Source organism: Mobula birostris, chromosome 4 (assembly GCF_030028105.1).
Source record: "Mobula birostris isolate sMobBir1 chromosome 4, sMobBir1.hap1, whole genome shotgun sequence".
Taxonomy (NCBI): domain Eukaryota; kingdom Metazoa; phylum Chordata; class Chondrichthyes; order Myliobatiformes; family Myliobatidae; genus Mobula; species Mobula birostris.
Window position 1 is genome coordinate 587,118 of NC_092373.1, and position 19,365 is coordinate 606,482.

At 44.4% G+C, this 19,365-nt stretch overlaps 1 protein-coding gene across 3 annotated transcripts in view; it reads right to left on the reverse strand.

Annotated features, from left to right (window-relative positions):
• The window catches only part of LOC140196123 (myoneurin-like), a 137,985-nt gene that overhangs the window by 103,603 nt on the left and 15,017 nt on the right, over positions 1-19,365 (reverse strand). For all 3 annotated transcript variants that reach the window (XM_072254842.1, XM_072254841.1, XM_072254840.1), the window contains exon 2: positions 15,219-15,521. In XM_072254842.1, coding sequence (XP_072110943.1) covers positions 15,219-15,487 — 269 coding nt within the window. In that variant the 5' untranslated portion in view covers positions 15,488-15,521. The remainder of the gene's footprint in view (positions 1-15,218; positions 15,522-19,365) is intronic.

Sequence of the window (19,365 nt, forward strand, 5' to 3'; positions counted from 1 at the left end):
CAGCAAACTCGGTCAAAAAGCCATCAATTCATCAAAATCATTGACATACAACGTAAAAACAAACCTCCACTCATTACTGGCAGCCAATAAGAAAAGTCTCCTTATTCCCACTCTTTGCCTCCTGTCAATCAGCCAATACTTTATCCATGCTCGTATCATTCCATGAGCTCTTTTCTTGTTAAGCAGCACCTTGGTCAAAGGCTTTCTAAAAATCTGAGTAAACAACAACAACCGATTCTCCTTTGTCTAAAAAGCTATCTCGTAGACATTCTGCAATAATCTCTCAAGGAATCCAGAATCAGTACCAACCTGATATTCCCAATCCAACTGCATATTGAAATCCCCCATGACTATCGTAACATTGCCCTTTAAATATGCCACTTCTATCTCCACACATCATGGCAACTGTTTGGAAGCCTGTATGTAATTTCCATCAGGGTCTTCTTACCCCTGCATTTTTAAAAAATTCTACCCACAACGATTCCACATCTTCCAACCTTATGTCACCTCTTTTGATTTCATTTTTTTAAGAACACAGCTACGCCACTCCCTCTGCCTTCCTGCCTGTCCTTTCAATGCAACGTGTATTCTTGGACGTTAAGCTCCCAACTATAATCGTCTTTCAGCCACGACTCAGTGATGCCTACAATGCCATATCTCCCAACTTCTGTGCTACAGGATCACCCACTTTATTCTGTATACTGCATGCATTCAGATGACATCTTCAGTCCTGTATTCACCCTTTTCGATTTTGTCCCCCTTTCCACAGCAACTCATCCCACTGATGGCAATTTTGCCCTATTATTGCCTTTCCTTCCATATAAACATACAACAATTACAGCACAGAAACAGGCCATCTCAGCCCTTCTAGACCGTGCCGAACGCTTACTCTCACCTAGTTCCATCTACCTGCACTCAACCCATAACCTTCCATTCCTTTCCTGTTCATAAACCTATCCAATTTTTTTTTAAATGTCAAAATCGAACCTGCCTCTACCACTTCCACTGGAAGCTCGTTCCACACAGCTACCACTCTCTGAGTAAAGAAGTTCCCCCTCGTGTTACTCCTAAACTTTTGCCCCTTAACTCTCAACTCATGTCCTCTTGTTTGAATCTCCCCTCTCAATGGTAAAAGCCTATCCATGTCAACTCTATCTATCCCCCTCATAATTTTAAATACCTCTGTCAAGTCCCCCCTCAACCTTCTACGTTCCAAAGAATAAAGACCCAACTTGTTCAACCTTTCTCTGTAACTTAGGTGGTGGAACTGAGGCAACATTCTAGTAAATCTCCTCTGTACTCTCTTTATTTTGTTGACATCTTTCCTATAATTCGGTGACCAGAACTGTACACAATACTCCAAATTTGGCCTCACCAATGCCTTGTACAATTTTAACATTACATCCCAACTCCTATACTCAATACTCTGATTCATAAAGGCCAGCATACCAAAAGCTTTCTTCAACACCCTATCCACATGAGATTCCACCATCAGGGAACTAGGCACCATTATTCCTAGATCACTCTGTTCTACTGCATTCCTCAATGCCCTACCATTTACCATGTATGTCCTATTTTGATTAGTCCTACCAAAATGTAACACCTCACACTAATCAGCATTAAACTTCATCTGCCATCTTTCAGCCCACTCTTCTAACTTTCCTAAATCTCTCTGCAAGCTTTGAAAACCTACTTCATTATCCACAACTCCACCTATCTTAGGAGGAGGAGGAGAAGATGCCGGCGCGACACAGCGCGCGGCAGCCACTCCCGTGAATGATATCTGTAGTCTGTCAAGTAGGGTGCCGTGCACAATCCTGATTTGATGGAGACAGACATGAGAGTATGGAGAAACACCTGGAGAAACTTCTGAAATGCCTTCTTCGCTGCCGCTGCTACTGTGTGATCCAGAATCTCCAGAGCAGAAGGCCCCGAGTCCTCAGCTTTGCTTGTTGCTCAGCGGCCAGGGTGGGGTCGAAGCACTCAGCAGAGATGGTGCTTGGTGTCGGAGGCTCGAAGTTTTCGGACGGACTCAAGAGTCGGCTGTGGTCAGGTGCTTCCAATGCATCGGCAGTTGTCTGCACCTGGAGGTTTACAGCAGGGAGAGTTTTTCCCTTTTGACGCCAGCTATCGGGACTATCTGGAGTTGATCAGAACTTCGAGACTTTTTTTCACCGTGCCCATGGTCTGCTCTTTATCAAATTATGGTATTGCTTTGCACTGCTGTAACTATACGTTATAATTATGTGGTCTTGTCGGTATCAGTCTTTGGTTTGTCCTTTTTTTTGTGATATCACTCTGGAGGAACACTGTATCATTTCTTAATGCATGCATTTCTGAAGACAATAAACGAGGACTGAGTGTCCTCATAATCTAATCATCTGCATACTAATCCAATTTACCACCCCATCATCCAGATCATTAATGTATATGACAAACAACAGTGGACCCAGCACAGATCCCTGAGGCACACCACTAGTCACCAGCCTCCAACCTGACAAACAGTTATCCACCACTACTCTCTGGCGTTTCCCATCCAGCCACTGCTGAATCCATTTTACTACTTCAATATTAATCCCTAACGATTGAACCTTCCTAACTAACCTTCCGTGTGGAACCTTGTCAAAAGCCTTACTGAAGACATATAGACAACATCCACCGCTTTACCCTCGTCAACTTTCCTAGTAACCTCTTCAAAAAATTCAATTAGATTTGTCAGACATGACCTTCCACGCACAAATCCATGCTGACTGTTCCTAATCAGACCCTGTCTATCCAGGTAATTATATATTATATATACCATCTCTAAGAATACTTTCCATCAATTTACCCACCACTGATGTCAAACTTACAGGCCGATAATTGCTAGGTTTACTCTTAAAACCCTTTTTAAACAATGGAATCACATGAGCAGTACACCAATCCTCAGGCACCATCCCTGTTTCTAATGAATTTGAAATATTTCTGTCAGAGCCCCTGTTACACTAACTTCCCTCAAGGTCCTTGGGAATATCCTGTCAGGACCCGGAGACTTATCCACTTTTACATTCCTTAAAAGCGCCAGTACTTCCTCTTCTTTAATCATCATAGTTTCCATAACTACCCTACTTGTTTCCCTTATCTTACACAATTCAATATCCTTCTCCTTAGTGAATACCGAAGAAAATAAATTGTTTAAGATCTCTCCCATCTCTTTTGGCTTCGCACATAGCTGTCCCTTACCTTACACAATTCCTGACAGCCTCACTGCACACTGCCTCTGTTCATAAACCAACAGCCCTATCATTCTAGTTCCCATCTCCCTGCCAAGTTATTTTAAACCCTCCAGAACAACTATAGCAAATATGCCCACAAGGAATTGGTCCCCTCGGGTTCACGTGTAACCCATGCCTTTTGTACAGGTCATATCTTCCCTAAAAGAGATCCCAATGATCCATAAATCAGAAACCCTGCTCCCTACACCAGTTTCTCAGTCACACATTCATCCACCAAGTCATCCTATTCTTACCCTCACTGGCAAGATTGGTACCCTGGAGGTCCTGCTTTTCGACTTTCTACCAAGCTCCCTAAATTCTCCCTTCAGGACCTTGACTTGACTTTCCTACCTATGTCATTGATGCCAATATATACCAAGACTTCTGGCTGATCACCCTCCCCCTTTAGAATGTCTGGGCCTGATGCAAGACAACCCTGACCCTGGCACCTGGAAGGCAACATATCAACCAAGTTTCTCTATCGGGTCCAGAGAATCTCATGTCTATTCCTGTAACAACGGAATCCTGCATCACTCCTGAAGTCCTCTTCTCCCCCTTCCCATCTGAGCCACACAGCCAGACTCAGTGCCAGAGGCCTGGTCGCTGCAGCCCCACACACCCCCCACACCCAAACGGTTGGTCGTCCCCCTCAACGATATCCAAAACGGTATATTTATTATTGAGGAGATCGGCCACAGAGGTTGTTTTGTCTGTGCACAACTACATATCAATTAAAATACAAAACACGCATGCCACATGAGGTGGCCAGAACAAGTGTATCCACATTGCAGTGACGGAACGAGAGAGAGACAGAAAAAGAGAATGTGCATGCATAGACAACAGGGATTCATTGCTCTAAAAGAAATAGATCCACATATTACACTTCCTCCTCCTTTAGGATGCAACATAAAACTGTATATGTACAAAACATTTAATTTCCCTTTCAGAACCCATATTCCAAATAAACATGCTTTCACAATAACAGTGTGTAACTAACTTCACAGTTCTAAAGATTTAGTCTTTTGGATAGCTCTGTTTCTTTCAGCTCTGGGCCTCTGGACCTGTGGAGTGACATCAGGTTTGGCAGGTGTCTTGTATCCTCAGTTGCTGGTGATACGTTGCTGTCAGCAACATGATCATCACTGAGGGGTAAGTCCTGCAGCTGTAATGTGTCCAAATTGTTGGATGCAATCGACTCAGGTGAGTTCTTCGGCTCAGCATCCAGTATCTGGTCCACATGACATCTCCATGTCTGATCTCCAACATCCACTGTGTACATCAGTGGTCCAGTTCTTGTAGCTTTCTGACCAGGAGTCCACTTGTCTTCTCGGTAATCACGCGCCAGGACTTCCTGTCCAGTCTCGAAGCTCCTTGCTGCTTCACTTAGCAACTGGCTGTACTGTTTACTCTGCGCTTCCCTCCATAGATCTGGTTTCAGGTCTATGTGAGATCTCAGATTCCTGCTCATGAACAGCATTGCAGGTGTGTGATTTGCCATCGTATGAACAGAGTTCTGATATACAAGAAGGAAGTTGTCAACTTTGCGCTGCAGAGTAATGCTCTCCTTGTCCATAGCTTTAATGGACTTCTCGAAGGTTTGGATAAACCTTTCATTAACCCATTCATTGCTGGGTGGTGAGGAGCTGCCATTTTTCTTCATGAATAGTCGGAATTCTTCTGACCTGTACTGTGGTCTGTTGTTACTCACAATTTGTCCTGGTAAGATATTTCTGGCAAAAGATAGTTCATAGGGCGGAAACAGTCTATGCTGAGGCCACTTTGAATGAGCATCCACAGCAATTGAAACAATGGATTCCATGAATGGCTCAACAAAGTCGATACTGTAAGTACTCTTTGCCATGGTGAAGACGGCCCCTCCCACGGGGCAATAGTGCCTTTGGGGGTGGATTTTGAACTTTCTGGCATCCCAAACAGCTTTTGGACAAGTCTTCAATCTATTTATCTATTCCTGGCCATCACACACAGCTCTGGGTGAGAAACTTCATTTTGACTAAACTCCGGCGTCCTTCATGCAGATTCTCTAACACGCGCGTACACAGTTTAGAGGGAACCACGAAACGGGACCAACACATCAGCATTCTTTGACATACTGACTGTTGGTCTCGTCTCATTGAGATCCCTTGAAATATACGGTTACCATGAGCTGACAATCATTGCATGGTAATTTCATAGACTTTTTCACAAGTAGAGACATAGAAAACCTACAGCACAATACAGGCTCTTCGGCCCACAATGCTGTGCCGAACATGTACTTACTTTAGAAATTACCTAGGGTAACCCATAGCCTTCTATTTTTCGAAGCTCCATGTACCTATCCAAAAGTCTCTTAAAAGACCCTATCGTATCCGCCTCCACCACTGTTGCTGGCAGACCATACCACGCACTCACCACTCTCTACGTAGAAAACTTACCTCTGACATCTCCTCTGTACCTCCTTGCAAACACCTTAAAACTGTGTCCTCTCGTCTTAGCAATTTCAGCCCTGGGAAAAAGCCTCTGACTATCCACACGATCAATGCCTCTCATCATCTTGTACACCTCTATCAGATCATCTCTCATCCTCCGTCGCTCCAAGGAGAAAAGGCCAAGTTCACTCAACCTATTCTCATAAGTCATGCTCCCCAATCCAGGCAACATCCGTGTAAATCTCCTCTGCTCCCTTTCTATAGTTTCCACATCCTTCCTGTAGTGAGGTGACCAGAACTGAGCACAGTACTCCAAGTGGGGTCTGACCAGGATTCTTTATAGCTGTAACATTACCTCTTGGCTCCTAAATTCAATCCCACAGTTGATAAAGGCCAATGCACCGTAGCCTTCTTAACCACAGAATCAACCTGCGTAGCAGCTTTGAGTGTCCTATGGACTCGGACCTCAAGATCCTTCTGATCCTCCACACTGCCAAGAGTCTTATCTTTAATACTATGTTCTGCCATCATATTTGTTCTACCAAAATGAACCACCTCACACTTACCTGGGCTGAACTCCATCTGCCACTTCTCAGCCCAGTTTTGCATCCTATCGATGTCCCGCTGTAACCTCTGGCAGCCCTCCACACTATCCACAACACCCGCAATCTTTGTGTCATCAGCAAAACTTACTAACCCATCCCTCCACTTCCTCACCCAGGTCATTTATAAAAATCACAAAGAGGAGGGGTCTCAGAACAGATCCCTGAGGCACACCACTGATCCCCGACCTCCATATACAACATGACCCATCTACAACCACTCTCTACCTTTTATGGGCAAGCCAATTCTGGATCCACAAAGAAAGGTCTCCTTGGATACCATGCCTCCTTACTTTCTGAAGGAGCCTCGCATGGGGAACCTTACCAAATGCCTTACTGAAATCCATATACACTACATCCACTGCTCTACTTTCATCAATGTGCTTTGTTACATCCTCAAAGAATTCAATCAGGCTTGTAAGGCACGACCTGCCTTTGACAAAGCCATGCTGACTATCCCTAATCAGATTATGTGTCTTCACATGCTCCCAAGTCCTACCTTTCAGGATCTTCTCCAACAAAAAGGATGGGCTGCACTTAAATCCCAGGGGGACCAATATCCTGGTGGGGAGATTTGCTAAGGCTACTGGGGAGAGTTTAAACTAGAATGATTGTGGGGTAGGAACCAAACTGAAGAGACTGGGGAAGAGGTGGTTGGCTCACAAATAGAGGAAGCTTGGAGACAGTGTGTGAGGGAGGATAGGCAGGTGATAGAGAAGGGGCACGCTCAGATGGACAGTTTGAGATGTGTCAAAGAGAATAGACAATAGGTGCAGGAGTAGGCCATTCGGCCCTTCGAGCCAGCACTGCCATTCACTGTGATCATGGCTGATCATCCACTATCAGTATCCAGTTCCTGCCTTATCCCCATAACCTTTGATTTCGCTATCTTTAAGAGCTCTATCCATCTCTTTCTTGAAAGCATCCAGAGACTTGGCCTCCACAGCCTTCTGGGGCAGAGCATTCCATATATCCACCACTCTCTGGGTGAAAAAGTTTTTCCTCAACTCCGTTCCAAATGGCCTACCCCTTATTCTTAAACTGTGGCCTCTGGTTCTGGACTCACCCATCAGCGGGAACATGCTTCTTGCCTGCAGCGTGTCCAATCCCTTAATAATCTTATATGTTTCAATAAGATCCCCTCTCAGCCTTCTAAATTCCAGAGCATACAAGCCCAGTCGCTCCAATCTTTCAACATATGACAGTCCCGCCATCCCGGGAATTAACCTTGTGAACCTACGCTGCACTTCCTCAATAGCAAGAATGTCCTTCCTCAAATTTGGAGACCAAAACTGCACACAATACTCCAGGTGTGGTCTCACCAGGGCCCTGTACAGCTGCAGAAGGACCTCTTTGCTCTTATACTCAATTCCCCTTGTTATGAAGGCCAGCATGCCATTAGCTTTCTTCACTGCCTGCTGTACTTGCATACTTGCTTTCAGTGACTGATGTACAAGAACACCTAGATCTCGTTGTGCTTCCCCTTTTCCTAACTTGACTCCATTTAGATAATAACCTGCCTTCCCGTTACCACTGAAGTGGATAACCTCACATTTATCCACATTAAACTGCATCTGCCATGCATCTGCCCACTCACCCAGCCTGTCCAAGTCACCCTGCATTCTCATAACATCCTCCTCACATTTCACACTGCCACCCAGTTTTGTGTCATCGGCAAATTTGCTAATGTTACTTTTAATTCCCTCATCTAAATCATTAATATATATTGTAAACAGCTGCTGTCCCAGCACTGAACCCTGCGGTACCCCACTGGTCACCGCCTGCCATTCCGAAAGGGACCTGTTAATCACTACTCTTTGTTTTCTGTCAGCCAGCCAATTTTCAATCCATGTCAGTACTCTACCCCAAATACCATGTGCCCTAATTTTGCCCACTAATCTCCTATGTGGGACTTTACCAAAGGCTTTCTGAAAGTCCAGGTACACTACATCCACTGGCTCTCCCTTGTCCATTTTCATAGTTACATCCTCAAAAAATTCCAGAAGATTAGTCAAGCACAATTTCCCCTTTGTAAATCCATGCTGACTTGGACCAATCCTGTTATTACTATCCAGTCTATTTTAATGTAAGTAGTATTGTGAACAAAGCGGATGAGCTTCGAGCGTGGATCAGTACTTGAAGCTATGATGTGGTGGCCATTACAGAAACTTGGATGGTTTAGGGACAGGAATGGTTACTTCAAGTGCTGGTTTTAGATGTTTCAGAAAGGACAGGGAGGGAGGCAAAAGAGGTGGAGGTGTGGCACTGTTGATCAGAGGTAGCGCCACGGCTGCAGAAAAGGCGGACGTCATGGAGGGATTGTCTACAGAGTCTCTGTGGGTGGAAGTTACAAACAGGAAGGGGTCAATAACTTTACTGGGTGTTTTTTATAGGCCACCCAATCGTAACAGGGATATCAAGGAGCAGATAAGGAAACAGATCCTGGAAAGCTGTAATCATAACAGAGTTGTCGTGATGGGAGATTTTAAGTTCCCAAATATCGAAAGGCATCTCCCTAGAACAAGGGGTTTAGGTGGGGTGGAGTCTGGTAGGTGTGTTCAGGAAGGTTTCTTGACACAATATGTAGATAAACATACAAGAGGAGAGACTGTACCTGATTTGGTATTGGGAAATGAACCTTGTGTCAGATCTCTCAGTGGGAGAGCATTGTGGAGATAGTGATCATAATACTATCTTCTTTACAATAGCACTGGAGAGAAATAGGAACAGACAAGTTAGAAAAGCATTTATTTGGTGTAAGGGGAATTATGAGGCTATCAGGCAGGAAATTGGAAGCTTAAATTGGGAACAGATGTTCTCAGGGAAAAGTAAGGAAGAAATGTGGCAAATATTCAGAGGATACTTGTGTGGAGTTCTACATAGGTACGTTCCAATGAGACAGGGAATTAATGATAGGGTACAGGAACCATGGTGTACAAAGGCTGTAATAAATCTAGTCAACAAGAAAAGCTTACAAAAGGTTCAGAGAGCTAGGTAATGTTAGAGATCCAGAAGATTATAAGGCTAACAGGAAGGAGCTTAAGAAGGAAATTAGGAGCCAAAAGAGGCCATGAGAAGGCCTTGGCGGGCAGGATTACAGAAAACCCCAAGGCATTCTACAAGTATGTGAAGAGCAAGAGGGTAAGACGTGAAAGAATAGGACCTATCAAGTGTGACAGTGGGAAAGTGTGTGTGGAACCGGAAGAAATAGCAGAGGTACTTAATGAATACTTTTCTTCAGTATTCACTATGGAAAAGGATCTTGGTGATTGTAGTGATGACTTACAGCGGACTGAAAAGCTTGAGCATGTAGATATTAAGAAAGAGGATGTGCTGTAGGTTTTGGAAAGCATCAAGTTAGATAAGTCGCTGGGACCGGATGAGATGTACCCCAGGCTACTGTGGGAGGTGAGGAAGGAAATTGCTGAGCCTCTGGCGATGATCTTTGAGGTTTCAGAGGATTGGAGGGTTGAGGATATTGTTCCTGTATTCAAGAAAGGGAGCAGAGATAGCCCAAGAAATTGTAGACCAGTGAGTCTTACTTCAGTGGTTGGTAAGTTGATGAAGAAGATCCTGAGAGGCAGGATTTGTGAACATTTGGAGAGGTACAATATGATTAGGAATAGTCAGCATGGCTTTGTCAAGGGCAGGTCATGCCTTATGAGCCTGATTGAATTTTTTGAGGATGTGACTAAACACATTGATGAAGGAAGAGCAGTAGATGTAGTGTATGTAGTGTGTCCGACAGAGTGATCAGCAGCACTGGGGCTCCACAGGGGACTGGCTTGTCTCCCTTTCTCTTCACCATTTAAACCTCGGACTTCAACTACTGCACAGAGTCTTGTCATCTTCAGAAGTTTTCGGATGACTCTGCCATAGTTAGATGCATCAGCAAGGGAGATGATGCTGAGTACAGGGCTACGGTAGGAAACTTTGTCACATGGTATTAGCAGAATTAACTGCAGCTTAATGTGAAAAAGACTAAGGAGCTGGTGGTAGACCTGAGGAGAGCTAAGGTACCAATGACCCCTGTTTCCATCCAGGGGGTCAGTGTGGACATGGTGGAAGATTACAAATACCTGGGGATACGAATTGACAATAAACTCCACTGGTCAAAGAACACTGAAGCTGTCTACAAGAAGGGTCAGAGCCGTCTTTATTTCCTGAGGAGACTGAGGTCCTTTAACATCTGCCGGACAATGCTGAGGATGTTCTACGAGTCTGTGGCGGCCAGCGCTATCACGTTTGCTGTTGTGTGCTGGGGCAGCAGGCTGAGGGTGGCAGACACCAACAGAATCAACAAACTCATTTGTAAGGCCAGTGATGTTGTGGGGATGGAACTGCACTCTCTGACCGTGGTGTCTGAAAAGAGGATGCTGTCCAAGTTGCATGCCATCTTGGACAATGTCTCCCATCCACTACATAATGTACTGGGTGGGCACAGGAGTACATTCAGCCAGAGAATCATTCCACCGAGATGCAACACAGAGCATCATAGGAAGTCATTCCTGCCTGTGGCCATCAAACTTTACAACTCCTCCCTTGGAGGGTCAGACACCCTGAGCCAATAGGCTGGTCCTGGACTTATTTCCTGGCATAATTTACATATTACTATTTAACTGTTTATGGTTGTATTACTATGTATTATTTATGGTGCAACTGTAACGAAAACCAATTTCCCCCGGGATCAATAAAGTATGACTTTGACTATGTATATGGATTTCAGTAAGGCATTTGATAAGGTACCCCATCGAAGGCTTATTGAGAAAGTAAAGAGGCATGGGATCCAAGGGGACATTACTTTGTAGATCCACAACTGTCTTGCCCACAGAAGGCAAAGAGTGGTTGTAGATGGGTCATATTCTGCATGGATGTCGGTGACCAGTAGTGTCCCTCAGGGATCTGTTCTGGGACCCCTTCTCTTTGTGATTTTTATAAATGACCTGGATGAGGAAGTGGAGGGATGGGTTAGTAAGTTTGCTGATGACACAAAGGTTGGGGGTGTTGTGGATAGTGTGGAGGGCTGTCAGAGGTTACACCGGGACATTGATAGGATTCAAAACTGTGCTGAGAGGTGGCAGATGGAGTTCAACCCAGATAAGTGTGAGGTGGTTCATTTTGGTAGACCAAATATGATGGCAGAATATAGTATTAATGGTAAGACTCTTGGCAGTGTAGAGGATCAGAAGGATCTTGGGGTCCGAGTCCAGAGGATGCTCAAAGCAGCTGCGCAGGTTGACTCTGTGGTTAAGAAGGTGTACGGTGTATTGGCCTTCATTAATCGTGGAATTGAACTTAGGAGCCGAGGGGTAATGTTGCAGCTATATATGACCCTGGTCAGACCCCACTTAAGAGTACTGTGCTCAGTTCTGGCCGCCTCAATACAGGAAGAATGTCGAAGCCATAGAAAGGATGCAGAGGAGATTTACAAGGATGTTGCCTGGATTGGGGAGCATGCCTTATGAAAACAGGTTGAGTGAACTCGGCCTTTTCTCCTTGGAGCGACGGAGGATGAGAGGTGACCTGATAGAGGTGCATAAGATGATGAGAGGCATTTATCATGTGGATAGTCAGAGGCTTTTACTCAGGGCTGAAATGGTTGCCACAAGAGGACACAGGTTTAAGGTGCTGGGGAGCAGGTACAGAGGAGATGTCAGAGGTAAGTTTTTTATGCAGAGAGTGGTGAGTGCATGGAATGGGCTGCCATCAACGGTGGTGGAGGTGGATACGATAGGGTCTTTTAAGAGACTTTTGGATAGGTACATGGAGCTTAGAAAAATAGAGGATTATGGGTAAGCGTAGTAATTTCTAAGGTAGGGACATGTTCGACACAACTCTGTGGGCCGAAGGGCCTGTATTGTGCTGTAGGTTTTCTATGTTTCTATGTAACTTGCCTACCCCCAAAGTCACACTCACTGGTCTATAAATTCCTGGGTTGTCTCTACTCCCTTTCTTGAAAAAGGAAACAACATTTGCAACCCTCCAATCCTCCAGTACTTCTCCCGTCCTTATTGATGATGCAAAGATTATCGCAAGAGGTTCAACAATCTCCTCCCTCACTTCCCACAGTAGCTTGGGGTACATATCGTCTGGTCCCAGAGGCTTATCCAACTTGATACTTTCCAAAAGCTCCAGCACGTCTTCCTTCTTAATGTCTATATGCTGAAGCTGTTCAATCTGCTGTAAGTCATCCCTACAATCGCCAAGATCCTTTTCCATAGTGAATACTGAAGCAAAGTATTAAGTACCTAGAACCACAGAACCACATGACATTACAGCACAGAAACAGGCCTTTTGGCCCTTCTTGGCTGTGCCGAACCATTTTTCTGCCTAGTCCCACTGACCTGCATCTGGATCACATCCCTCCATACACCTCTCATCCATGTACCTGTCCAAGTTTTTCTTAAGTGTTAAAAGTGAGCCCGTATTTACCATTTCATCTGGCAGCTAATTCCACACTCCCACCACTCTCTGTGTGAAGAAGCCCCCTCGTCCCAATGTCCCCTTTAAACTTTTCCCCCTTCACCCTTAACCCATGTCCTCTGGTTTTTTTTCTCCCCTAGCCTCAGTGGAAAAAGCCTGCTTGCATTCACTCTATCTAAACCTATCATAATTTTATATACCTCTATCAAATCTCCCCTCATTCTTCTACGCTCCAGGGAATAAAGTCCTAACCTATTCAACCTTTCTCTGTAACTGAGTTTCTCAAGTCCCAGCAACATCCTTGTAAACCTTCTCTGCACTCTTTCAACCTTATTAATATCCTTCCTGTAATTTGGTGACCAAAACTGAACACAATACTCCAGATTCAGCCTCACCAATGCCTTATACAACCTCATCATAATATTTCAGCTCTTATACTCAATAAGTTTGAACCAACATGGAAGGATTGATAAAATTTTTTACTTTTTGCACAGTGCAGGGACATCTTGTGCATTTCACATTCTAACCTCTTTTTCCGTAGTGCTGCAGCATCCTTTGCTGCAATCTCTAAAGATATTGTAATAGTAATGGCCATCCTAAGGTTGGGTCTCTTTCTGACAGTAGCCTCTCCTGAATGCTTTGACTATGCATGCCACATGTAAGCCTATCCCTTCATACATAAAAAAGTCCATTCCTAAGTCACAATACTGGAAAAGTTTCCATAGTTCTACAATGTGTTCAGAAATGCTTTCATTCTTTGACTGGAGCATTTTGTAAAACCTAAATCTCTCAGTTATTACCAGCAGTTTTGGGCTTAAGTGATTGTAACAATTTTGTCAAACATCTTGCTTGCTGGCTTTTCAGGCTCAACTAGGTTGTGCAAGAAACTGTACGTCCTAGGGCCCATTAAGCTAAAAAGCATGGCAGCTTTCTTTTGCTCCTCCGTATTGTCTGCATTACAATACAGTTCAACCCTCTTGATATATGACTCCCAGGTTTCATTCGTACTATAAAATTTGCCAACTTTCCTGACTGAAGCCAATGCCACATAACTTTCACTTTAACTTTGCCAGTTGCGTCTTTCACTGTGTACTGTGCATTATTACTCACGCATCCCTTTGTTAGTGTCTGTAATGGCTTTCCTCTCGCTGTTTCGTTCCATAACTGTCGATGCAGTCCCTGATATCTTCTGGCATGCAGGTTTGAACTCGGTGCTAATTTGTTGTGTCTGTGCACAACTGCGTATCAATTAAAAGACACACAGATGGGAGGTGACCTAAACTGGTGTATTCACGTGAGAGTGAGTGAGTAGTGTGAGAGAGAGAGAGAGGGAGGGAGGAGAGGGAGGGAAGAGATAAGTGAGAGTGAAGAGAGAGAGAAGGAGAGACAGAGGAGAGGGGAGAGCAGAGCGAGGAGAGGAGTGAGGAGATAGGAAAATGAGGAGAGAGGAGAGGAGAGAACAAACAATGCATATACGTATACAACAGATCAATATGTATGTCTAGATGACAGATCATGCATAGTGCTATGGGGAGTCATTGCTCTAAAAGAAATAGATCCATACATATCAGTGCTACTCTGTACTAGCCATTTCCCTGCCTTCTCCTGACAGTCACGCATTTACCTGCCTCGTGCAAACTAGGGGTGACTACCTCCCTGAGCTCGTATCTATCATCTCTTCAGTCTCCCATATGAGCAGAACGTTATCAAGCTGCAGTTCCAGTTCCTTAACAAGTTCTCTGAGGAGCTGCAGCCCAGTGCATCTGGTGCAGAAGTAGTTATCTGGGAGGCTAGAGATCTCTCAGAATTCCCACATCTCACGCAAAGAACACAACGCAGCCTCTCGAGCCATTCTCTCTGTTCCAAATATGCACTAACAGACGAAGAATGAAGAATGAAGAAGAAACTTACCAGAAACATACCTCACCCAAGCCTGTTCTCACTGATATCTGTTGAGTCAAAGCCTCCCTACTCTAACACTGGTTCTCTCACACAACTAACCCTCCGCTTATTACTGCCTTATTTTTACTTGTACTTGATAACAAATCGTGACTGTCCCCCTCAGAAAGTTGAAATCGCACAAAAGTTCCTTTTTTAAATCACTTGCTCCCAGATCTCTATGAGGCCTCCTGCACCGATTCAACTGTGACTGTGCTACCGAGAAGGTCCTGGTTACCACACACTGGGCTCTGGCTACACCCTTACACATACACACACACACACACACACATCCAAATAACAATCGTATGACATTGGTGGACACAGTTTGTAGTGTATAATACAGAGAATATTTATGGTAATTCATAGGTACCGACCACCATGTGGCAATCTGATGTGGTGGTAATAATGGAAATATGGCTCAATGCTTTGTGTAATTAATTTGTAGAATTTAGAATCAATCTAATTAACAGAAGCATCTCCTCCACATCTGTATCTTACCGAGCTCTGAATATGACGCTTGAACATACTTCATTCTGTTCTCTGATATAAAACATCAACAGAGGAATTCTCACCCATCAACATGAATATTGCCAGTGTACACAAAATCCAGCAGCTTCTGAAACCCCTCCGAGCTGATATAGTTATGATCCAGAAACACCACATCATTTACCAACGAGAGCTCGTAAACCGCTTGGAAATAGCTGCTGAACGCAGCGAGAACATTGCGGTGAGCCTTGAACTGTAACTGACCAATCACGACCGTGCAGTCACACAGAAAGCCGTCCAGACGCTGCCGCTGCAACTGGTCAAGGAGCTGCTTGCAGTGATGCATCTGCTTCATGGCTGTGGCTGCACTAGTGGGGTCTGCCTATCACCTGAAAATCATTAAAGACATCAGAAAGATGGTTACAATTAAACAGATATATGTAATAGTTAAGCATTTGAAATACTGCAGAACATTGGTAACTCGGATTGGCTAGTTGGAAGTCTGCTTGATCACCGAGCTTGGCAAAATGCTTGCAGACGTTTTGGCTCCAATCCAGAAGCCATCATGAGTACGCTGTTGAGGGTGTTGTCTACTCAGGATGCCTCCAGGGATTGAATGGATATTGATAGACATCGTGACCAGGTTGGCTGGCTCAAAATATTGTGAGCAGTTTAACAGTAGAAGATTCTGATCGGCTAGCTTCAAGGGAGGTCCATTGGAAATACTTGCTTTACTGTCCAGATCCCAAGATTACTGGCAATTCACTGATTGTTGATATCATTGTTTCTCTTTTCACTGTAAGGGTTCAAATCCAGATCTATATCGATGAGTTTGTTGATGGATCCTTCTGTAGAGAACCACGCTTTGAGAAATTCTCGTTCTTTTCTTGTTCTTGCTTGAGTCAAGACTCTGGCTGTCATCCAGTTGAAATGGCTCTTCTTCATCTTCATGAACTGATACTATTGAGAGCGGGTCGTGCCTACTGCAGTCTAGCTGATGCTCATGAAGCCTGGCTGATAAGTTTTCTTTCTGTTTGACCAATGTAGTTTTTGTCTTAGTTACTACACTGGATTTTGTAGATAACATTTGTTCTATCAGTCACATTTTCAACAGAATGGAGATTCAAGAAGCTTCATCCAAAGGTGCCTCAAGATCAGAAACCTGAATATACAAACTACACGAAAGACGAATAAATGAATTGCATTGCCAGACATAAAGAACATCTCAAAAATGACAGCAAGACTGCTTCAGCAACACAATATCACAGTTGCTCACAAATGGACTGCAACTTTGAGGAGGAACCTATCAAAACTCAAAGAACAATAAAATGTGACTGAGAGAACAAATCCAGTGTAGTGACTGCGACAAGTACTACGTTGGTCATACTGGAAGAAAACTATCGTCCAGGCTACACAAGAATCATCCAAAACAGCTCATGAATCATCAGCTCATGAAGACGAAGAGGACTCTATTTCAAGTGGAGGACAGCAAGGACAAGAACAAGAACTTCTCCAAGCGTGATTCTCTACAGGAGAATCACCCATCAAAACGCACATCGATATAGATCCGGTACATGAACCCTTACAGAGAAAAGAGAAACAACAATATCAACAAACACCGAATCGCCAATAATCTAGGGACCTGGACAGTGAAGCAAACACTTCCAATAGTCCTCCCTCAAAACCAGCCAATCAGAATCTTCTACTGTTACACTCTTCAGCGATTTGAACCAGCCAACCAAATCATGACGTATAATCAATATCCATTCGGACCACAGAGGACTATAGGCATCCGTTAGTCTCATGAGACCATGGATTTGTGTCTTGGAAGGTTTCCAGTGTGCAGGCCCGGGCAAGGTTGTATGGAAGATCGGCAGTTGCTGATGCTGCAAGTCTCCCCCCTCCACACCACCGATGTTGTCCAAGGGAAGGGCACTGGGGCCGATACAGCTTGGCACCGGTGTCATCGCAAAGCAATGTGTGGTTAAGTGCCTTGCTCAAGGACACATCATGCTACCTCAGCTGAGGCTCGAACTAGCGACCTTCAGATCACTAGACCGACGCTTTAACCGCTTGGCCACGCGCCAATACAGAGAGGAGTATATAAGCCAGCATTCTGAGTAGACAACATCCTCAATTGCGCACTGATGATGGCTTCTCGATTGGAGTCAAAACGAGTGCAAACATTTTGTCAAGCTGAGTGATCAGCCAAGCTTCCAAATAGTTAAGCATATTTCAAAGCCTTCAACACAATTAACAGTTAATATAAAAACAAACTTTATCATTATTTTCTGTGATATATTTGTATACACACAGTATACAGGATAAGGTGATTGATCTAGTGGCGCATTTAGAGATTGGCAAGTATGGCATTGTGGGCATCACTGAGTAATGACTGAAAGAAGATCATAATTGGGAGTTTAATATCCAAGGCTACAAACTATATTGAAAGGACAGGCAGGTAGGCAGAGGATGTGGTGTCGCTCTATTGGTAAAAAATGAAAGCAAATCTTTAGAAAGAGGTGACATTAAATTGGAAGATGTAGAATCCTTGTGGATGGAGTTAAAAACTGCAAGGGTAAATATACCCTGATGGGAGTTACAGGTCTCTGAACAGTGGACAGGATGTGGGCTACAAATTACAACAGAAGATAGAAAATGCATGTCAAAAGGGCAACATCATGATAATCATGGGCAATTTTAATATGCAGATAGAATGGGAACATCAGGTTGGTGCTGGATCCCAAGAGAAGGAATCTGTAAAAAGCCTAGGAGATGGCTTTCTAGAGCAGCTTGTGGTTGAGCCTACTAGGGGAAAGGCAATTCTGGATAGGGTGTAGGGTAATCAACTGGATTTGATATGGGAGCAAAGGAGAGGGTATATAATATAGCAAAAAATAGTAGGAAGTTAGAGGATTGTGAAACCTTTAAGAACCAACAGAAGGCAACTAAAAAAGCCATGAGGAGGCAAAACATGAAATATGAAGGTAAGTTAGCGAATAATACCAAAAAGGACTATCAAAGGTTTTTTTTAGATATATCATGAGTAAAAGAGAGGTGAGAGTGGATATCAGACCATTGACAAACAATGCAGGAGAGGAGGTAATAGGGTGACAAAAAAATAGTGGACAAACTTTGTAAGTATTTTGTGTCAGTCATACGAAGTACAGCACAGAAACAGGTCCTTTGGCCCATCCAATTCATGCCTAAAACAATTTAAACTGTCTACTCCCAACAACCCACACTGGGACCATAGCTCTTCACATCCCTACCATCCATCTACCTATCCAAACGCCTCTGAAATCGAGCTCGCATGCACCACTTGTCCTGGCAGCTTATTCCACACTCTCACAACCCTCAGAGTGAAGAAGTTTCCCCTCGTTTCCCCTTAAAATTTGAGGGCAGGGTGAAAGTTGGAGGCAAAGTGGGTGAAGTCAATGAGTTCAGCACGGGTGCAGGAAGCAGCACCAATGCAGTCATCGATGTAGCGTAGGAAAAGAGTGAAATGGTCACCTGTGTAGGCTTGGAACATAAACTATTTCACGTAGCCGACAAACAAGCAGGCATAGCTGGGACTCATGTGATAGCCCATGGCTACTCCTTTTGTTTTAAGGAAGTGGAAGGAGCCAAAGGAGAAATTATTTTGAGTGAGGACAAGTTCCGCTAGGCAGAGGACAATGGTGGTGGAGAGGAACTCGTTACGTTTGGTGTCCAGAAAAATATGGAGAGCCTTGAGGCCTTCCTGGTGGAGGATGGAGGTGTATAGGGACTGGACATCCATAGTAAAAACTTCTGCCACCTCCAACAATATCCCACTACTAAGTACATCTTTCCCTCCCCCTTCCCCCCACTTTTTGCTTTCCGCAGGTATCGCTCCCTCCATGACTCCCTTGTCCATTTGCCCTCCCCACTGATCACCCTCCTAGCACTTATCCTTGCAAGTAGAACAAGTGCTATACCTGCCCCTACTCCTCCTCCCTCACTACCATTCAGGGCCCCAAACAGTCCTTCCAGGTGGGCGATACTTCACCTGTGAGTCTGTTGGGGTCACTTGCTGTGTTCAGTGCTCCCGGTGCGGCCTCCTGCATATCAGTGAGAGCCGGCGTAGATTGGGAAACCACTTCGCCGAGCATCTACGCTCCATCCACCAGAACAAGCTGGATTTCCCAGTGCCCACCCATTTTAATTCCACTTCCCGTTCCCATTCCACACTCAGGTTGGAGGAACAACACC